The sequence below is a fragment of the Gasterosteus aculeatus genome, chromosome 10 (genome assembly GCF_964276395.1).
Source record: "Gasterosteus aculeatus chromosome 10, fGasAcu3.hap1.1, whole genome shotgun sequence".
Taxonomy (NCBI): Eukaryota; Metazoa; Chordata; class Actinopteri; order Perciformes; family Gasterosteidae; genus Gasterosteus; species Gasterosteus aculeatus.
Window position 1 is genome coordinate 2085629 of NC_135697.1, and position 18374 is coordinate 2104002.

The 18374-nt window shown below is 43.0% G+C and overlaps 2 protein-coding genes across 3 annotated transcripts; both read right to left on the bottom strand.

Moving 5' to 3' along the window:
• Nucleotides 1–59: 59 nt before the first annotated feature.
• Nucleotides 60–5351, bottom strand: c1galt1a (core 1 synthase, glycoprotein-N-acetylgalactosamine 3-beta-galactosyltransferase 1a). 2 transcript variants are annotated; one of them, XM_078080689.1, is made up of 4 exons: nucleotides 5210–5351; nucleotides 4672–4900; nucleotides 2971–3635; nucleotides 60–651 (listed from the first exon to the last, which is right to left on the bottom strand). In XM_078080689.1, exons 2-4 carry the CDS (start codon nucleotides 4823–4825, stop codon nucleotides 487–489), a joined length of 984 nt encoding a protein of 327 aa, XP_077936815.1. In that variant the 5' UTR covers nucleotides 4826–4900; nucleotides 5210–5351; the 3' UTR covers nucleotides 60–486. The 2 variants fall into 2 exon arrangements, with proteins under 2 accessions (XP_077936815.1, XP_040045340.2); XM_040189406.2 differs by lacking the exon at nucleotides 5210–5351 and having other exon boundaries at nucleotides 4672–5030.
• Nucleotides 5352–13666: 8315 nt separating this feature from the next.
• LOC144383422 (glycoprotein-N-acetylgalactosamine 3-beta-galactosyltransferase 1-like) lies at nucleotides 13667–18333 on the bottom strand. The gene is made up of 5 exons (XM_078080690.1): nucleotides 17687–18333; nucleotides 17241–17329; nucleotides 17005–17086; nucleotides 16238–16902; nucleotides 13667–14264 (listed from the first exon to the last, which is right to left on the bottom strand). The coding sequence occupies exons 3-5, from the start codon at nucleotides 17030–17032 to the stop codon at nucleotides 14103–14105; spliced, it is 855 nt and encodes a 284-aa protein (XP_077936816.1). The 5' UTR covers nucleotides 17033–17086; nucleotides 17241–17329; nucleotides 17687–18333; the 3' UTR covers nucleotides 13667–14102.
• Nucleotides 18334–18374: the final 41 nt, after the last annotated feature.

The window sequence follows — 18374 nt, forward strand, 5'->3', positions numbered from 1 at the left end:
AAATCTTTGGTCTAAAGTCGAATTTTCAGGACTTAAAAACATAGTCTCAAAGCTAATAGTTTATTATTATTATTTATTATTCATGTATATACAGTACAAACTTGTTTTTATCAATATCCTGGCAATGAAAGTTGGAATCAAAACTGATTCAACTGGGAACAATTTGGTTGTAAAAAATATAACATTGAACAGAAAGAACATTATATTTTCCCATTAAAAACACAGTTTAAGGCATTTTCAACAATTATGCACTTTGCATCGGATTCTTCCTAACATGTATTAAATACAAAATAATGGCTTAGTAAAATAGACCCACTCACGCCCCCAAACATGAACAACTTGGAGTGGAGGGAATCAACACCTCCACTCAACTTAAAGATCTTGAATTATAACGTTGTGGTTAGGGAGAATTACAGAGAGAAAATTAAGCTAGTCTCTGGAACCTTTTTGAAATAGTTCAGAAGTTGTGGTGCACATACAAACATTTCATGTGGACTCGGTTGTGGTTTTCAATATAATTCTTTCATCCGGATTAAATCTGTATTTGTATCCATATGGTCTCAGATGATACGTCAGGTACTCCAAAACATACAGCTGAACGCCGTATATGTAGTGGAAGGAGATGACAAAATCTGAGCAGCAGCCTGGACCCTGGAGAGAAAAAGAGGGAACCACAAGAGAGCTTAGCTGAAGGTTCAGACTGTGTGCTTAAGCAACAAGAAGCCAAACCTCCTTAACAGCAGCATTCCCTTGGACACAGTAGCCTTCTCCTGCACACCATAGTGTTGTCTCCTCACATGTTCAAACAGAAACTTGACATGAAACTTTAAAATGCATTGGGAAAACAAAAACTTGAGATGGTGTTTTTTTTAAGAACACAAGAGACTACAGCACAGAGGTTTTTTTTTAATTATGAGAGCATATTTCCTTGATGGTAGTCTGAATGGCCATAAGAGCCCATTCTTCACTCTGAGTTTCCCCAACTATTATATTAGGGGGGCTCAAATACACAAGTTAGTTGACGTAAACTTTCAACAAAGGTGGTTTTGACTTTTATTAAAGCATGGCTTTAATATTTTCTATGTTAATTTTATTCTGATTTAATTGACACTACATCAAAGGTGTTGAATACAATGTGGTCATTTATTGAGGTGTCCAATGGATAAAATCTAAATGGGCTAAAAGTCCAGGCACTACGTACAACATTTATATGGGGGTAGGGGTATATATGTCAGGTATGTGCATGATGTGCTTTTCTTCCTTTGAAACTTGCTTCTTTGGTATTAACGTTGTGGCCCACTTTGATGAAGGAACTGGCAACTTATTGTTGATGTTGGTTTTGTTTTTTTATGTCTACTCTCAGTAGACATACAATTATATTTGTAATTTTGGTACCAATGTCTTTGTTATACAGTAAACTCTGTGTTTTGAGTCAAATGTGTGGAAAGTATTCAGTGATGCCCATCTGACGTCGGTTATATCTACTTCTGTGATGAGAACCCGGTACCCAGCAGGAGTGTACGTGTTTCTCAAAAAATGTGACATTCAGCGTAACGTAGTTTGCGTAGTGCAAACATGTGACTGGAGAACCCTGGACCACGCCTGATGTAAAAATCCTCCTCAGGGGAAGAGGAAGGATCAGGAAAAAAGGAGAAGGTGAGGATTGTACTGATGAGGACGATTATGAAGGGAAACCATCAACAGGACGAAGATGGGGGATCAGGTGCAGCAGATTAACAGCACCGGGTTCTGGAGAGGCCTTAAGGTGATGTCATGCTACAAGGTACAACCAACAGCCTTTTGGGGAACTAAAAGTGTCTGAATGACATTAACTGTTCCGGTGACTTTGTTTACACTACGCTGAGCTTTTTTTCTTTACAGTGTGAAGAGGATCCCGGTTACAGTGATCAACCGCCTATTGGATTAAAGAGCTTGCTTATACCAATATATAGGCCATTTAAATCAAGACTGATAAAAGCGAATGAATGAACAAGGTTGAAGCACCTGTGGCCTAAATTGCCCCCTCCAGGGGTTTGATAATGCCTGGTCTTGTACTGCCCCCCAAAGCGCAACTGCACATGCAGACCAACTGTGCCCGCCTCCCTCCATGACACACACGGGAAAACATAGCAAAGCTGAGATAAAAGTAATGCTTCTAAAATGTAATGTAGCATGTTACCTCAAAGGATCTCCAGAGCCAAGTACACCATGACAGAGCCACTAACATTTGTCACGGTGTGGTTCACTTTCTGTGTTATTTTGTAGTTTTCTGCCACTCGTGTCCCCGGGTAACTTCACTTCCTGCCTTGTCTTGTAATCCCCTGTGATCGTCTAATAGTTTCCACCTGTGTCAGATCACCTGCACCTCCCCAGTGTATTTAAGCCATGTGTGTCTGTTGTCACTTGTCGCGTCATTGTCTTTTGCCACGCATGTCATGGTCTTTCGTTGTGGATGTTTGTAGTTTCCTGCCTGCTGTTTTTCCCCTGGTTCCTGTGTGCTTTTGCCCCTTGGCCTTTTGTTTTGCTGTTGTTTTTCTGTTTCCTGAGAAGTCTGCGTTTGAGTCCTGCCTCCTCCACGCACCCCTGACAACATTGCTGTACACTTTTACAGCAACCAATCCTCAGACTAAAGCAATGATTGTGGACAATTCTCCAAAACGTTCCATGTCAACATTAAATTCTTCCCACAATATTGTACTACCTTCTAACTAGGCTTTTTTAAGGAGACGGTAGTGGTTAATAAAAACAAAAATTGCCAATTGCAATTGCAGGTCTGTGACACAAACTCTGTATGTATTACTTGGCTCTCCCACGGCTTTATTTTCTACATAAAAATAATTTTTATATGCTCAGTGTAAATTGAGAGGTGCAGGATCAATTCAAGTGAACTCCCTTTAAGGAAAAGTTATAACTGGTATTTTTAGTGTATATCCATATTATAAACAGGAGCATGTGTGTTGTGTTGCATACCTCTACAGGAGCATAGTGATCGTAAAGCCGATACCAAGGCCTTGGCCGTGGGGGCTGCCTGACCAGGTAGTGGTCTGGAGGATAGGGATGAAATGTTTGTCTCCCCTTAACGTCCCTGGAGTCGGCTGGCGCCACCCTCATCGTCTCCATACATTTTCCCAGAGCCATGTCCTCTATGGTGGAGAAGTGGGTGCAATTCCCACTATCGAACCCTTTGACAAATCTCCTCAGTGCTTCCTTACTGAGGACATAACCTGCTCCTCCACTCATGTAGCCTTGCCTGATGAAGGGGGTAAACCTCCTGCCCAGATACAATGGCTTTTCTGGATCCAAACTGGACAAGGTGTAGCGTAGATTTTCTATGACCATGAACGTGTCATCGTCTGCTTTTACGAACCAGTCCGCTTCGTCCTGGTGGTGCTGGTGGATGTACTGAAAGGCTCGGATGGTCTTCCAGTACAGGTTCTCCCTCCCCTCACTCACGTTCAGCTTCACAGTGGGGAAGTCGGTTTCGACAGAGCTCATGTACAACACTTTGTTGCAGCGCTTGGCCCATGTTTCCCTGATGTGCTTGGTCCGGGACTCCAAATTCTTGGGCCCAGTCATGATCCAGCACAAGATCCGTGTTGTTCTAGAAGAATTACCCACTTGGCTCTTGTGTTCAACTGGAGAAAATGGAGAACAAGTTATTAAAATACTTTTCATGGTCATCTTACACCTAACCTCCGGTTGATCAGAACAGCACTGTTATCAAGAGTGTACCTGGATTCAGGATTAGAAATAAGTCCATATATCGGTTTCACTACCGTGATCAAAAGATACTGTCTTGGAATCTGCTGACCTTTACAAAAATATAGGAATTAATAGGAAAATAGAAACATAACTTTATGAAATATTAATAGTAAAAGTACCTTACAATAGGTAAGATATTATACCAGATGTCCTTATTCAGGAATCAGGAACCGTTATTGCCAAAATATGTTATACATACAAGGAATTTGACATGGCGGTTATTTTTCCAATATAGATTTGTTTCCACTAACATGTGTGTTAGTGGAACAATTTAAACAATAAAGAATACTTTATTGGGGGGGGTGTAACAGTAACAGCCCTATGCGCACTCGTTCAACCTCAGATGTTTCCTCGTCCCTGTAGCTGTAACGTGAGGGGACTGAGGATCTCCTCCATGTTCTGTGTCTCGTTGCTGTACTGAGCTGAGCGCCCACAATACACACCTTTGCCTAGACAATATTTGTTTGAGAATAACTAGTGGTGGAGGTTTAACCAGTTGTGGGGGTTTGTTATCGGACTATCATTTTCACTTCAATGTTTTGGATCCAACCTGATATGACACACAGCGTGCAAGAAACGAATCACCCACGCTCCCTTTGTGAGCTACATTTACTCATAAAACTCGACATTCCAGATTGAGATTATATTACAAAATCAGACTTTCTTTAAATGAAAATGACCCAGGTATACCAATCATTACACAACAGTTTCTCCATTTGTGTTTCAGCAGCAGCGGAACATCGGTCATTACGCACGCACTGTTACGCACGGCCGGAGTCTAACGTACATTGTGGCTTCAAAATATGGCTAAAATGTAAATAAAAATGATACAATTCATCACATAATAATGTAACATTAAAACGATTATGACAAAACTGCTTTGGATTGTACATATGAATCCGTGCCTACCTGTTTGCGTGTGCGCCTTGGCTTGCTGCTGGGCATTTCTCCCTAAGTGAATGGCTTGTTCTGTTAAAAAGTTCCCGTCCAACATAAACCGAGTGAAGAGAAATCCCATCATGATCCCGGTGGTAAATATTAAACGAGACGTAAAGCGCCCCATCCTCCCGTTTGACCTGCCGGAAACGATGAGTGGCCACTGCGCAGGTGCAGGTGTCTCTACCAGGTACTACTTGTTCTGAAAATGATGACAATGAAGCTTATAATGTTAATCAACTAATCAATTTATTCTATTGGAAAAAAGGCTGAGCCACGAGCTCCAGTTCTCTCCACACGCAGCGCGCCCGCGGCTGGATCCAACATGTGTGATTCCCGTAAGTGCAGCTCGCCACACATCATGCGTCACCAAACACTGTACGCGCACAGGCGTTCTTCCATTAACAGTGGATTCTATATTGGTGCGTATCTCTGAAACTTTCTGTCCTTCTCACAGCCAGCATCGCGTAACTAAAACAGCATTACTTTAGCAGTATTGCCTCGAGCTCACCATTTACTCTTTCTTCCAACCACCACTGCATCCTTGAATCTGCAAATAAAGGTAGCAGCAAACAGAAAAGGCTCAGTACTAATAGTAATTAATAGGAGTCTGAGCAGATCTGCTGCTTTCTGGGAGTTTGAAGAACGACTGCTGCGTCTTCATGTTGGTTTCTAACTCTGAACTCCCAGATGACAACCACTCAAGTTTACATCTGGGTTAGAATCTTATCCAGGGCCCTTCAGAGTTTGCATTTTTCCTTTTCAGATGTTTCTTCGTGGCCATTGGTCTTGAGTGATCCTCCAGTGGCCCATGGCACAGTGTTGAAAACGACTTCTGCGGAAGGAGAAAATGACTTGACTTATTGATACATTTGGCATTCAACCTGATATAAAATATCAAAAAACAAAGGCACAGGTGTAAAAAAAAAAAGAATTTTATTACACTGGTCCGTTAAAGAGGACGGCCTCCAAAATCCCCAGATAACGATCTAATAGTAACCTTTAAAATATGAACAAGGTTCCCTGTGTGATCAGCAGATAAAGATCTTGTATCTGTGTCATAAACTGAGTAATAAAAAGTGTCACATGAGGGAGAAACAAAAGTTAATTATTGATTTAAGAACATGTGACTAAACGGGTGAGATCACAACGTTTCTTCCCATATTACAGTGATTTGAAAATCTAAACCAGTCCATTTTTTTAGCCACAGTTCTATCATGATCTGTGTCATCAAATACTTTTTACCCTAGCTTGATTGTTTTATTTTACTTTTTTTACGTTTTATATAAGAAGCAATGGTGGTGCCTCTTATGGCTGAACAGTGAAACGTGGCTGAATGTGGATCTGAACTTGTAGAGCTCCTTTGTGTACATGAAGACGCTCTGCACTCACCCTTCCCACTCACCCTGTGTTCAGGCCTCAGAGCGTCAATCTGAAAGTTCTAGTATATGCCAGGACGACCATCAGCAATGTCAGTGAAACCAGGATTTGAGTAACAATCTACCGACAGCTGTCGGAACCGACCATCCTAGCCCCCCAAAGAGCAGCACATCACAACAGAGCCATGTCAGCGAGACAGAACAAAAGCAAAAATCGGAGACTGAATTAAGTCTTGCCTATTTCGTCATGGTTGAATCCCATTCAATGTGATTCGCCGAAACTCCCAGCAGAGAGAAAGAAGCGTAAACAATTAAATGTGTGACCAAAATATTTTTGTTTCTTCCTGTTTTTTTAATTCAGACCCGACACGCTACTGTTGTAATTTGTCTAAATATTCCATTTTCGAATCTTACTAATTTTGAAAAAGCCTGTGAACGGCAGTTGAAAAGATACTGCTTGGTTAGTTTCAGGCAATTCTGGCAAATATCAAGCAGGCTGAGCGCTAGCAGAAATGATTGTAATAAACATGTTAATACAGGGTTCCCCAAAATTGTCAAATTTCCAGAATAGAATTTGGTTCCCACTCGGCCCCTGGCAGCATTTCACGGGGCCATGCTTGTGTACAGTATGCGTCTGGCCGTGCAGCCGTGTGCTGTAAAAAGCCCGTTGGTCTTATCAAATGTTGAATGTTGAACGGCGGTAGGAATCTACGTCCAAACTGTGTTGTCTTAACGCAGAGCTGTCTGCAGACAGTGGGCCACAGGCAGACTTACTGGCAGTCTCTTCCCATACAGGCGTCAGCATCGGTTACCCGGCCTGCTCGCTCTTCACACATCCACAACCACTGCCTCTCACTAACGTTTAAAAATGTTACTCTTTTGTGTGATACAGTGACCAAACCGTCTTATTTGAGAGACCACTTGGTTCAGCCTATGCGGTCATTGAAGGGCACATGTCACATTGACCGCAAAGGCCGGGTCCTCTGTAGGATGCAGCAAGATGAGACACAGCCCCTGAGTCAGTGCCATCCTGGTTAATTCAGGTTCCTAAGATCACCACTGGATCAAATGTGTCCTAAAGGGGGTCGAATAGACCCACTAGAACTGAGGTGCTATGTAGCGTCCTTGGCTGTTCTTATCATTTCATATTAGCCAGGAATGAAATGATTATGTCACACAAAACAGGTCGTTTGTTATGGCAATCCAACGCAATGTCATAAGACTCTGCAGCCCCCCCCCAAACAGGGGTCCATTTAGACCCACTAGACCTGAAGTGCAATTGTGATGGAAGATTTTGCACAAACAATCGGTAAATACAAATAAAGGCTCTGAATCAAATATGTCTTTCTCCATTTATTTCCTTACAAGGCAAAAACGGTCACAACAGCTACATGCTCAGTAGACTGCCAAGAACCTTCCTCTTTTCACAACAGGGCCAGGGGGTTCTTATACCTCAGTTCAGTTACAGGTGTCCTCCAACACATTTGTTGTGTCTCTACAGCCAGGACTTATCTCACTCTTATCAGTGTGAGACACTCCAGCTCAATTCCTTTTCATGGCCACACTATCCCAGCACAATTAATAATTTATAACAGTTACATTACACTATGTAGCGTCCTTGGCTGTTATAATCATTTCATATTAACCAGGTGTAACGTGGTTGTTTCTCTGGGATCCCGGGTAGATGGAGTACGACACGAGTGTGGAATTTCTAATGGTATTATTTATCAAGGTCGTAGCAGTGTTTTTTGTTCCCAGCGTCTGGATCCCTTGTCTTGACTGCCTTTTTGGCACCCTTGCTGTCTTGCCACCAGTGCTTAAGTGCAGAGAGACACACAATTCATGACATTGACTGCAGCTGAGGCCAATTACGCCTCCACCTGGCACCGATCCCTGAGCCACTCCCGCTCTCTGTCACCTCTGTAGCCGAGCCTAACCACGCCTGCCACCACACCAGGGGTTCGTTTCCAGATAACTACTTGTTTGAACTGTATCGTTTATCTTCACAGTCCATCAAATATGTACATAACCTCACCCTACCTCAGATAACAAACGTCAATCATCATGAACATGTACTCACATATGAGCAGATTCTTTGTACAATGTATTACTTTTTTTGCAAACAGCATTTTCCTTTACAACATTGGTGATGTTGAGAATATTAGTAAAGCTGGTGTATGCAGAGCCGTGACAAGCGTGTGCGTTGCTCTGAAACGTCTTTTAAACATTTTTGTTCCCTGGATACAAACCAGTGAAGCCATTAAAGAGGAGAGCCACAGGTTGCACCTGAATAAAACATTGTAGGTTCAATACCATTGAACCAGTTTTTACCAGCGATATTATTCTAAATATGAGCATGGGTGTGTATTTCAAGCCTGTGTGTACTGTAATTCCCACTGGGAATTAGTAAAACGTATGGATTATGATTAGTGTGTACATTAAATATTAACTGACAACACCATATTGGAACTTACAGCAATTTTCTCCCACACGGTTTCTGTCTTTTGCTGCATTAGCGGTGTTGCTTTTTTTTCTAATTACGGATTCATACTCGTCGTACGCTTGCATTAATATTTCCAGCTCAATAGGGGTGAATATATTGTTTGTGGTGGTTGCCCTGGTAAATTCCTAGTACCGTGGCTCCATTCGTGCTGCCTTCATACTGTGGTGGTGCACGCGCTCAACTCTGAGTCAGCCTACTCCGAGTTGATTAAACCAACTCTAAACAGCTGTTCTGAAACCGAAAACTCAGAGTTTCCCATCTCAGGGTAAATCAACTCAGAGTTTAGGGTTTGTTAAACCTCCTACTTGAAACAGACCCCAGGAATCAAATGATTATGTCTAATAAACATATCAGGTTGTTTGTTATGACGATTCCACTGAATGTTATGATCAGACTGTGCAGCCCCACCCCCCCGTAACGATAGCCTGCCCGGACTCCGTCTCTCCCCGCACTCTGAAGCATTGTGCTGACCAACTGTCTCCGGTGTTCATTGACATCTTCAACACCTCACTGGAGACATGCCACATACCAGCCTGCTTCAGGCCTCCACCGTCGTCCCTGTTCCCAAGAAGCCCAGGATCACAGGGTTCAATGACTACAGGCCTGTAGCCCTGACCTCTGTAGTCATAAAGTCTTTTAAACGGCTAGTCCTGACCCACCTGAAGACCCTCACCGACCCCCTCTTGGACCCCCTGCAGTTCGCCTACAGAGCCAACAGACGTAGACGATTCTGTCAACATGCCACTCCACTACATCCTCCAGCATCTGGACTCCACTGGAACCTACGCCAGGATCCTGTTTGTGGGCTCTGCCTTCATCACCATCATCCCGTCTCTGCTGCAGGACAAACTCTCCCAGCTGCACGTGCCCAACTACACCTGCAAGTGGATCACAGACTTCCTGTCTGACAGGAAGCAGCACGTGAAGCTGGGGAAACATGTCTCAGCATCTCGGACCATCAGCACCGGTTCCCCCCAAGGCTACGTTCTTTCCCCTCTGCTCTTGTCCCTGTACACCAACAGCTGCACCTCCAGTCACCAGTCCGTCAAGCTCTTGAAGTTTGTGGATGACACCACCCTCATTGGACTGATCTCTGGTGGGGACGAGTCCGCCTACAGGTGGAAGTCTGAGTCTAAGTTAATCATCTGTGCATGGTTTAGTTGGGTGCTAATGTGTCTAGTACTGTAAATGTGTGTGTACTAGGATTTATTTATGCCATCCAGCGGGGAGTACTTTGCCCCCTTTGGTCTGTTTGGAGCCAGAGTTTGGTTTGTTGCCCCCTATGTTGATATGGAGGGCTCATTCTCAGCTACCGAAAACCAGATTCTTATAAACCCTGATGGAAACAGTGTATATTTGATTATATCTCTGAATAGAGATCCCCTTATCTTATGATGTAATGCAGTCCCACTCAAATGATTGAAAACATAGAAGACACAGGGAATTTATGTCAGGGGTTGCGTGGGAGGTAGGACTCAAATGCAGAGTTTAACGAAAAAAGACTTTAATAGTCATCAACTCCAACAAAACAAAAGGCCAAGGGGCAAAAACACATAGAAGTCCCAGGGGGGAGGGGGTTGACAATGACACGACAAGTGACACATGAGACACACGGCATAAATACACTAGGGAGGTGCAGGTGATTGGACACAGGTGGAAACAGTGCTGTAGTGGTAAAATTAGAGGTGGGTAAACTTTTTTTTGTGATCATACAGACCTCGACGCGATGCGAAGCAACGCAACACAAAGCGTCGCGACTCTGTAAGGCTGTCCTGGCTATATTGCATTATGTTATCAGTAAAAGTCATATACAATCAATGACAATGAATAAATGTGTTAGTAGTTTATTAAATTTAAGAAAACAGTAAAGAAAAGTATGTCAACACAACACAACAACACAATTGCAGATTAAGAACTATCTCCTTTTCACAGTAGGGCCCAGAGGGCCTCCTTGTCCTCCACGTCAGGTCCTGCCTGAACACGCGTTCTGGGGTTCATGGCTCCTCTGTGCTTCTCCTCTCTCTATTCGACCTGGTGCTCTCTGCATCATTGCCTGTCCTATCACTGCCTGAAAAAATATGATGAATTTAAGAGTTAACCAGTTAAGCAGCCTGTCAATCACACTGACAACATAAGTTAAAGGAACACTCATGTACTACCTATGTCATCATAAATAGCCTATACAGTATGTTATTTTTCACATTGAGAACTGACTTGTTTTCTAATCTACGCATCACCAGGCGTTTTTCTTGTCCTTTTACCGTGCACGACCAGCGAACACAGCGCGCGCGACTACTACCCCCCCCGCAACGACTACTACCCACCCCCCTCGGTCGTTCCGCCCGCAACGACTACTACTAGCAATGATTCATGCTTTTGCATCCTCAATGCAGTTAATATGCTTTTAAGTGTGGGAGATGTGAGGTGTGGTTAACGGACCGTCAGACTCCACCAGCACTGGGCGGTCAGCCTCACCTCACCCCACAGACAGCAGCCTGTTCTCTGGAAGACTTCTGTGAAATGCTCCGTTTGTATGCACTTGTTCCATTCCATTAAAAACTTGAGACTAGAGATTGGGAGCATAAACTCATGTTCATAATTTTTACTGAGGGAATAAATCAAGACAAAAGTACTAATTTTAGACAATAGACTTCCATAAAACCGGCCCTCCATTTGTAACTGGATGAGTTTCCCCTGCTGGTCAGAAGAGAGTCCAAGTTTTTAAACACTTCTGAATCGGCTTCTCTTCACAGAACCGGAGGATTTGACCTAGTTAACTAATGGAAACCGATCGGTGCATCTTGGCTTCACCAATGCATTAAATGGATAGATGTCAGTGAGGGTAGCCTTAAGCCCAACATCGCTTGGCTTGCTAACAGATTCAGTATGGTGTTAGTCTCCAAAAGAAATCTCTGCCCCTCATCTCTGCAGCCAATGAGCCAAGAGAAAAATTAGTTCATGCGTTTGTCACTTCCAGACTGGACTACTGTAATTCTTTGTTATCAGGCTTCTCTTGTAAATCTCTTAAGCCTCTCCAGTTGATTCAGAATCCTGCAGCACGTGTATTAACAAGAACTAAGAAAAGGGATCATATCACTCCTGTATTAACTTCTCTGCACTGGCTCCCTGTTAAATCAAGAATAGATTTTAAGGTACTTCTCCTCACCTACAAGGCACTTGCTGGTGAGGCACCGTTGTATCTTCAAGAGCTTGTAACACCTTATTGACCTACAAGGCAGCTGCGCTCCATAGATGCTGGGTTACTTGTTGTTCCTATGGTTTTAAAAAGTAGGCTGGGGGCCAGAGCCTTCAGTCATCAAGCTCCTCTTTTGTGGAACCAGGTTCCACTTTCAGTCCGGGGGGCAGATTCGGTCAGCTCTTTTAAAGTAAAACTTAAAACTTTCCTCTTTGATTCTGCCTATAGTTAGGGCTGGCTCAGGTTAGCCCGGACCAGCCCTTAGTTAAGCTGCTATAGGCTTAGAATGCCGGGGGAATTCTTAGGACACACCGAGCTCCTCTCTCACGCTCTCGTTCTACCATAATTCAAGTTTTATTAATGCGCATATCAGGTCTCCGTAGATCGTGGTTCCTTCGGGACCCTGGTCCTGACACCGACCGTGGCCATGCTGACGCCTGCTGCTGCCATCATCATCATCATTATTATTTTAGATATTAATAATATTACTGTACTCGTAAACCAACATTACCCTCTCCTAAAGTCTCTGTGCTGTCCCTCCCCACAGGCTTCTGTGGATGGTGGTTCTATCTGATGGTGGTTGCCCCTGCAGTGGTCCTGCTGTGCGCCTGGCTTACTACTCACAATTACTTGAATCATTTCTGTCATAGGAATTGCATGTATTATACATTGTTCATTCTGTACACATGGCATCCATTGTAGTCTGTCCATCCCGGGAGTGGGATCCCTCCTCTGACATTCTCCCTAAGGTTTCTTCCCTTTTTTCCCTCTTGGAAGGGTTTTTTTCATTTTTTGGGGAGTTTTTCCTGTGCCGATGGTGGGTTTCGGGGCAGAGGATGTTGTATGTGTACAGACTGTAAAGCCCTCTGAGGCAAATTTGTAATTTGCGATTATGGGCTATACAAAATAAAATGAATTGAATGATAATGCGAGTAATGGCAGGAGGGTGCTTTGTTGCGAGACAAGCCCACTTAGTGCTCTCACATGACTGTCGATGTAAAACTTTAAGGATTGCTAGACAGAGGGCATCATTCAAAGTATAGAGCGTTGGTGTAGGAGCAACCACCCTGAGTCCACAGTTCCATGTGTCAGGTGCGGCCGACGACAGGCTGTTTGATGCTACCCTGTTGGTGGAGCCCAGGGAGCAGCTGACCGACATCCTGTTTGCCTCCCCAGGGGGCAGGGGGCCGCAGGGCCCCAAGCTGACCTCCATGGTGGGACCTCAGACGTCGACTGGCCGGCTGCACCAGATTGAGATTAAACTGGCTACGGTCAGCTCTCCTCCAACCACGACGGACTCATCGCTGACAGGTAAACATACCGAGGGGCAAAGAGCCTTTCTTAGAGTCTATTTTATCATTTGTATTTTTGTGATAAGTACTGTATATTTCTCACTAAGACACATTACAAATGTTCAGAGAAAGGACGCTTTCAGAGAAAGGACGCTCCAAGTTCCTTTTGTCTTATGGTTTGTTAGATGAACAGTAACAAACAAAGAACAAATGTTGGGACCAAACACACCAGGTCATGCTGGAGGAAATCTTTCATGTCATGAGGTCATAGAGAGCAGACATGGACCTCCTAACAGACTCCCAGGCTACGTTCACACTGCCGGTGCTCCTGCTTCATTTTGAACTGCTGAGGATGGCTGTGGATTTACTCAACACCCAAACTACACCCAAACTATCCCTTTTAACCCAATTAAGGTACTGACATGTTGTAGCTGTTGTTCAATGTTGATTTGAGTGATGGTTGTTTTTGTTAAACTTGAGAAAAATCTTTTAATTGCTTGATAAATGTTGAATGGCAAGACAAATGCCAGAAGGAACAGAAGCTCAGAACACGTTGGTTCAACAAAATAAACATTTGTATTTCAATGAATAAAATCACATTTATTAAAGTTTTAATTTTTTAATTTTTATACATTAATGCTCAAGTCAAAGTCATGACAAAATGCTTTAAAATCTTCATCAAAATCAAAAAAACATGGAATCAAATCTTAAGGTCTGACAATATCCTGGCAATGAAAGTTTGAATCAAAACTGATTCAAGGGAAAACAACTTGGTTGTAAAAAATATAAAATTGAAAAGAAAAAAAAGCAGTTTAAGGCTTTTACAACAATAATGTAGTATGCATAAAAATGGATTCTTCCGAACATGTATTAAATAAAAAGTAATGGCTTAGTAAAACAGACCCAACATGAACAAAGTTTAAATTAAATTTGCATCATCAACTTGGGAGTGGAGGGAATCGACACCTCCACTCAATTTAAAGGTCTTGAATTATGAAGCTTAGTTCAGAAGTTGTGGTGCACATACAAACATTTCATGTGGACTCGGTTGTGGTTTTCAATATAATTCTTTCATCCGGATTAAATCTGTATTTGTAACCATATGGTCTCAGATTATATGTCAGGTACTCCAAAACATACAGCTGAACGCCGTATATGTAGTGAAAGGAGATGACAAAATCTGAGCAGCCTGGACCCTGGAGAGAAAAAGAGGGAACCACAAGAGAGCTTAGCTGAAGGTTCAGACTGTGTGCTTAAAGAACCTCATTCCCGTGGACACCATAGTGTTGTCTCCTCACATGTTCAAATAGAAACTTGACATTAAACTTCAAAACCCCTGCATTACCCCGCAGAATTATACTGGGGAAAAAATCTTGAAATCTTTTTTTTTCTTCTAAAAGACAAACAACAGCAGGTTTTTTTTTATATGAGAGCTTTTTTCAAACACAGGCATATTTCCTTGATGGCAGTCTGAAGAGCCCATTCTTCACTCAAGCTCGAGTTTCCCCAACTATTATATTAGGGGGGCTCAAATACACAAGTTAGTTGACGTAAACTTTCAACAAAGGTGGTTTTGACTTAGCCTGGCTTTAATATTTTCTATGTTAATTTAATTCTGATTTAAATCGACACTACATCAAAGGTGTTGAATACAATCTGGTCATTTATTGAGGTGTCCAATGGATAAAATCTAAATGGGCTAAAAGTCCAGGCACTACGTACACCATTTATATGGGTCTAGGGTTATGTCAGGTATGTGCATGATGTGCTTTTCTTCCTTTTCTTTTGGTAATAACTTTGTGGAACTGGAGGACACTTATTGCTGATGTTGGTTTTGTTGCTTTGTTTTTTATGTCTACTCTCAGCAGACATACAATTGTATTTGTAATTTTGGTACGAATGTCTTTGTTATACAGTCATCTACCACTACATTTAACGTGGAGTGCAACGTTTCCAGCGATTCCATTGTCCAACCCAATCCTCTTCTCCTTCTCTCCGGTAACTTTAACCATTTCCCCTCCTCGACTCTGCCCACACTCACACAGTATGTGACATGCAACCCCAGACAATAAAACAGTGGACCTTTACTAGGCCAACACCAAAGGGGCACCAAGGGGTACCCAGCAGGAGTGTACATTTTTCTCCAACAGCGAACCCTGGACCACGCCTGATGTAAAAATCCTCCTCAATGGGAAGAGGAGGGATCAGGAAACAAGGAAAAGGTGAGGATTGTACTGATGAGGACGATTGTGAAGGGAAACCATCAACAGGACGAAGATGGGGGATCAGGTGCAGCAGATTAACAGCACCGGGTTCTGGAGAGGCCTTAAGGTGATGTCATGCTACAAGGTACAACCAACAGCCTTTTGGGGAACTAAAAGTGTCTGAATGACCGTAACTGTTCCGGTGACTTTGTTTACACTACGCTGTACCTTTTTTCTTTACAGTGGCAACAGGGTCCCGGTTACAGTGATCAACCGCCTATTGGATTAAACAGCTTGCTTATACCAATATATAGGCCATTTAAATCAAGACTGATAAAAGCGAATGAATGAACAACGTTGAAGCACCTGTGGCCTAAATTGCCCCCTCCAGGGGTTTGATAATGCCTGGTCTTGTACTGCCCCCCAAAGCGCAACTGCACATGCAGACCAACTGTGCCCGCCTCCCTCCATGACACACACGGGAAAACATAGCAAAGCTGAGATAAAAGTAATGCTTCTAAAATGTAATGTAGCATGTTACCTCAAAGGATCTCCAGAGCCAAGTACACCATGACAGAGCCATTAACATTGCTGTACACTTTTACAGCAACCAATCCTCAGACTGAAGCAATCATTTTGGACAATTCTCCATAATTGTACGTTCCATGTCAACATTAAATTCCTCCCACAATATTGTGCTACCTTAGGTTTTTTTAATGAGACAGTAGTGGTTAATAAAAATAAAAATTGCCAATTGCAATTGCAGGTCTGTGACACAAACTCTGTATGTATTACTTGGCTCTCCCACGGCTTTATTTTCTACATAAAAATAATTTTTATATGCTCAGTGTAAATTGAGAGGTGCAGGATCAATTCGAGTGAACTCCCTTTAAGGAAAAGTTGTAACTGGTATTTTTAGTGTATATCCATATTATAAACAGGAGCATGTGTGTTGTGTTGCATACCTCTACAGGAGCATAGTGATCGTAAAGCCGATACCAAGGCCTTGGCCGTGGGGGCTGCCTGACCAGGTAGTGGTCTGGAGGATAGGGATGAAATGTTTGTCTCCCCTTAACGTCCCTGGAGTCGGCTGGCTCCACCCTCATCGTCTCCATACATTTTCCCAGAGCCATGTCCTCTAAGGTGGAGAAGTGGGTGCAATTCCCACTATCGAACCCTTTGACAAATCTCCTCAGTGCTTCCTTACTGAGGACATAACCTGCTCCTCCACTCATGTAGCCTTGTCTGATGAAGGGGGTAAACCTCCTGCCCAGATACAATGGCTTTTCTGGATCCAAACTGGACAAGGTGTAGCGTAGATTTTCTACGACCATGAATGTGTCATCGTCTGCTTTTAAGAACCAGTCCGCTTCGTCCTGGTGGTGCTGGTGGATGTACTGAAAGGCTCGGATGGTCTTCCAGTACAGGTTCTCCCTCCCCTCACTCATGTTCAGCTTCACAGTGGGGAAGTCGGTTTCGACAGAGCTCATGTACAACACTTTGTTGCAGCGCTTGGCCCATGTTTCCCTGATGTGCTTGGTCCGGGACTCCAAATTCTTGGGCCCAGTCATGATCCAGCACAAGATCCGTGTTGTTCTAGAAGAATTACCCACTTGGCTCTTGTGTTCAACTGGAGAAAATGGAGAACAAGTTATTAAAATACTTTGCATGGTCATCTTACACCTAACCTTCGGTTGATCACAACAGCACTTGACTGTTATCAAGAGTGTACCTGGATTCAGGATTAGAAATAAGTCCATATATCGGTTTCCATGATCACACAATCAAAAGATACTGTCCTGGAATCTGCTTACCTTTACAAAAATATAGGAATTAATAGGAAAATAGAAACAGAACGTTAAGAAACATTAGTAGTAAAAGTAACAGCGCAAACTATATACAATATGAAAGGAACCAAAACCAGTGTTCTCCATACAGAGACAGTTGCAGTGACGGAGAATCACATACCGCCGAAGACAGGCTTAAGGCTCCCCTGCATGTTCTGTCAAGCCCGCAAACATGGCCTACACTCTTGTCCTGAGTTTATAGGGAAATCTCTGGATGAAAGAAGACAATATGTGAAGGACAGCAGACTATGCCAGGCCATGGTGTCAAAGAATACTGTCACCGACACTCATGTGGACCTGTAAGCGAAGACACCCAACTTGTTTGCACAACTACAGTGAAGTGAAACCATTGTTGGTCTCTAACCCGATCCTAACAGAGAGAGCAGCTACCGTACTGTCACTCAAAGCGGAGACTTTGGAGCCATCTACCAGCTCCTCCATAATCGTACCAGTGTGGGTTTCTTCTATCAGCAACCCAGGTATAGAAACATTTGTCTACTCCTCCGCTCTCTTCACTGGCTACCGGTGGCTGCCCGCATCGAGTTCAAAACATTGGTGCTCCCGTACCGTGCTGTGAATGGATCGGGTCCAGCTTACATCCAGGACATGGTCAAACCCTACATCCCGACTCGCACTCTCCGCTCTGCATCTGCAAAACTGCTCGTCCCTCCCTCACTGAGAGCAAAACACTCGACTAGATTACAACTCTTTGCTGTCCTGCTCCTAAATGGTGGAACGAGCTCTCTGAAGACACCAGGACCGCAGAGAGCCTTCACATCTTCCGCCGCAAACTAAAGACACACCTCTTCAGACTCTACCTCGACTAAAATACTAACAAATTGTAGCACTTAAGTGGCATTATAAGTACAATTTATCTATAGCAAATTGTAAATTGGCTTATTTGATGAATTTGCACTTTCTTGTCCCTGAATTTGTATCTCTATGGTTGAATGCACTTATTGTAAGTCGCTTTGGATAAAAGCATCAGCTTAATGACATGTAATGTAATAATTGGAAAGAATACATTAATGCAAAGTGGGAGGGTCTCAGGTCTCAGAGTACGAGGTTACAATTCCTCAAGAGTCATAGAGCTACCTCCTTCCTATACCAACACATTTGAGTTACAGTTGAGCTGAAAGTATCAATAACAGTAGGCTGAAATTAGTTGAAAATAATTAGTACAATTTACTTTAAAAATATGTCTGGATTTAGATACATTTATTTCGTGCACATTTCATACACATTATATATATAT

Coding starts and splice junctions, on each gene's coding strand:
- c1galt1a (XM_078080689.1), bottom strand. CDS start 4,825: ATGGGGCGCTTTACGTCTCGTTTAATATTTACCACCGGGATCATGATG. Junction 3,636..4,671: donor CAAGGCGCACACGCAAACAG/GTAGGCACGGAT, acceptor CATTTTCTCCAG/TTGAACACAAGAGCCAAGTG. Junction 652..2,970: donor ATCACTATGCTCCTGTAGAG/GTATGCAACACA, acceptor TTTTCTCTCCAG/GGTCCAGGCTGCTGCTCAGA.
- LOC144383422 (XM_078080690.1), bottom strand. CDS start 17,032: ATGGACTTATTTCTAATCCTGAATCCAG. Junction 16,903..17,004: donor ATTTCTAATCCTGAATCCAG/GTACACTCTTGA, acceptor CATTTTCTCCAG/TTGAACACAAGAGCCAAGTG. Junction 14,265..16,237: donor ATCACTATGCTCCTGTAGAG/GTATGCAACACA, acceptor TTTTCTCTCCAG/GGTCCAGGCTGCTCAGATTT.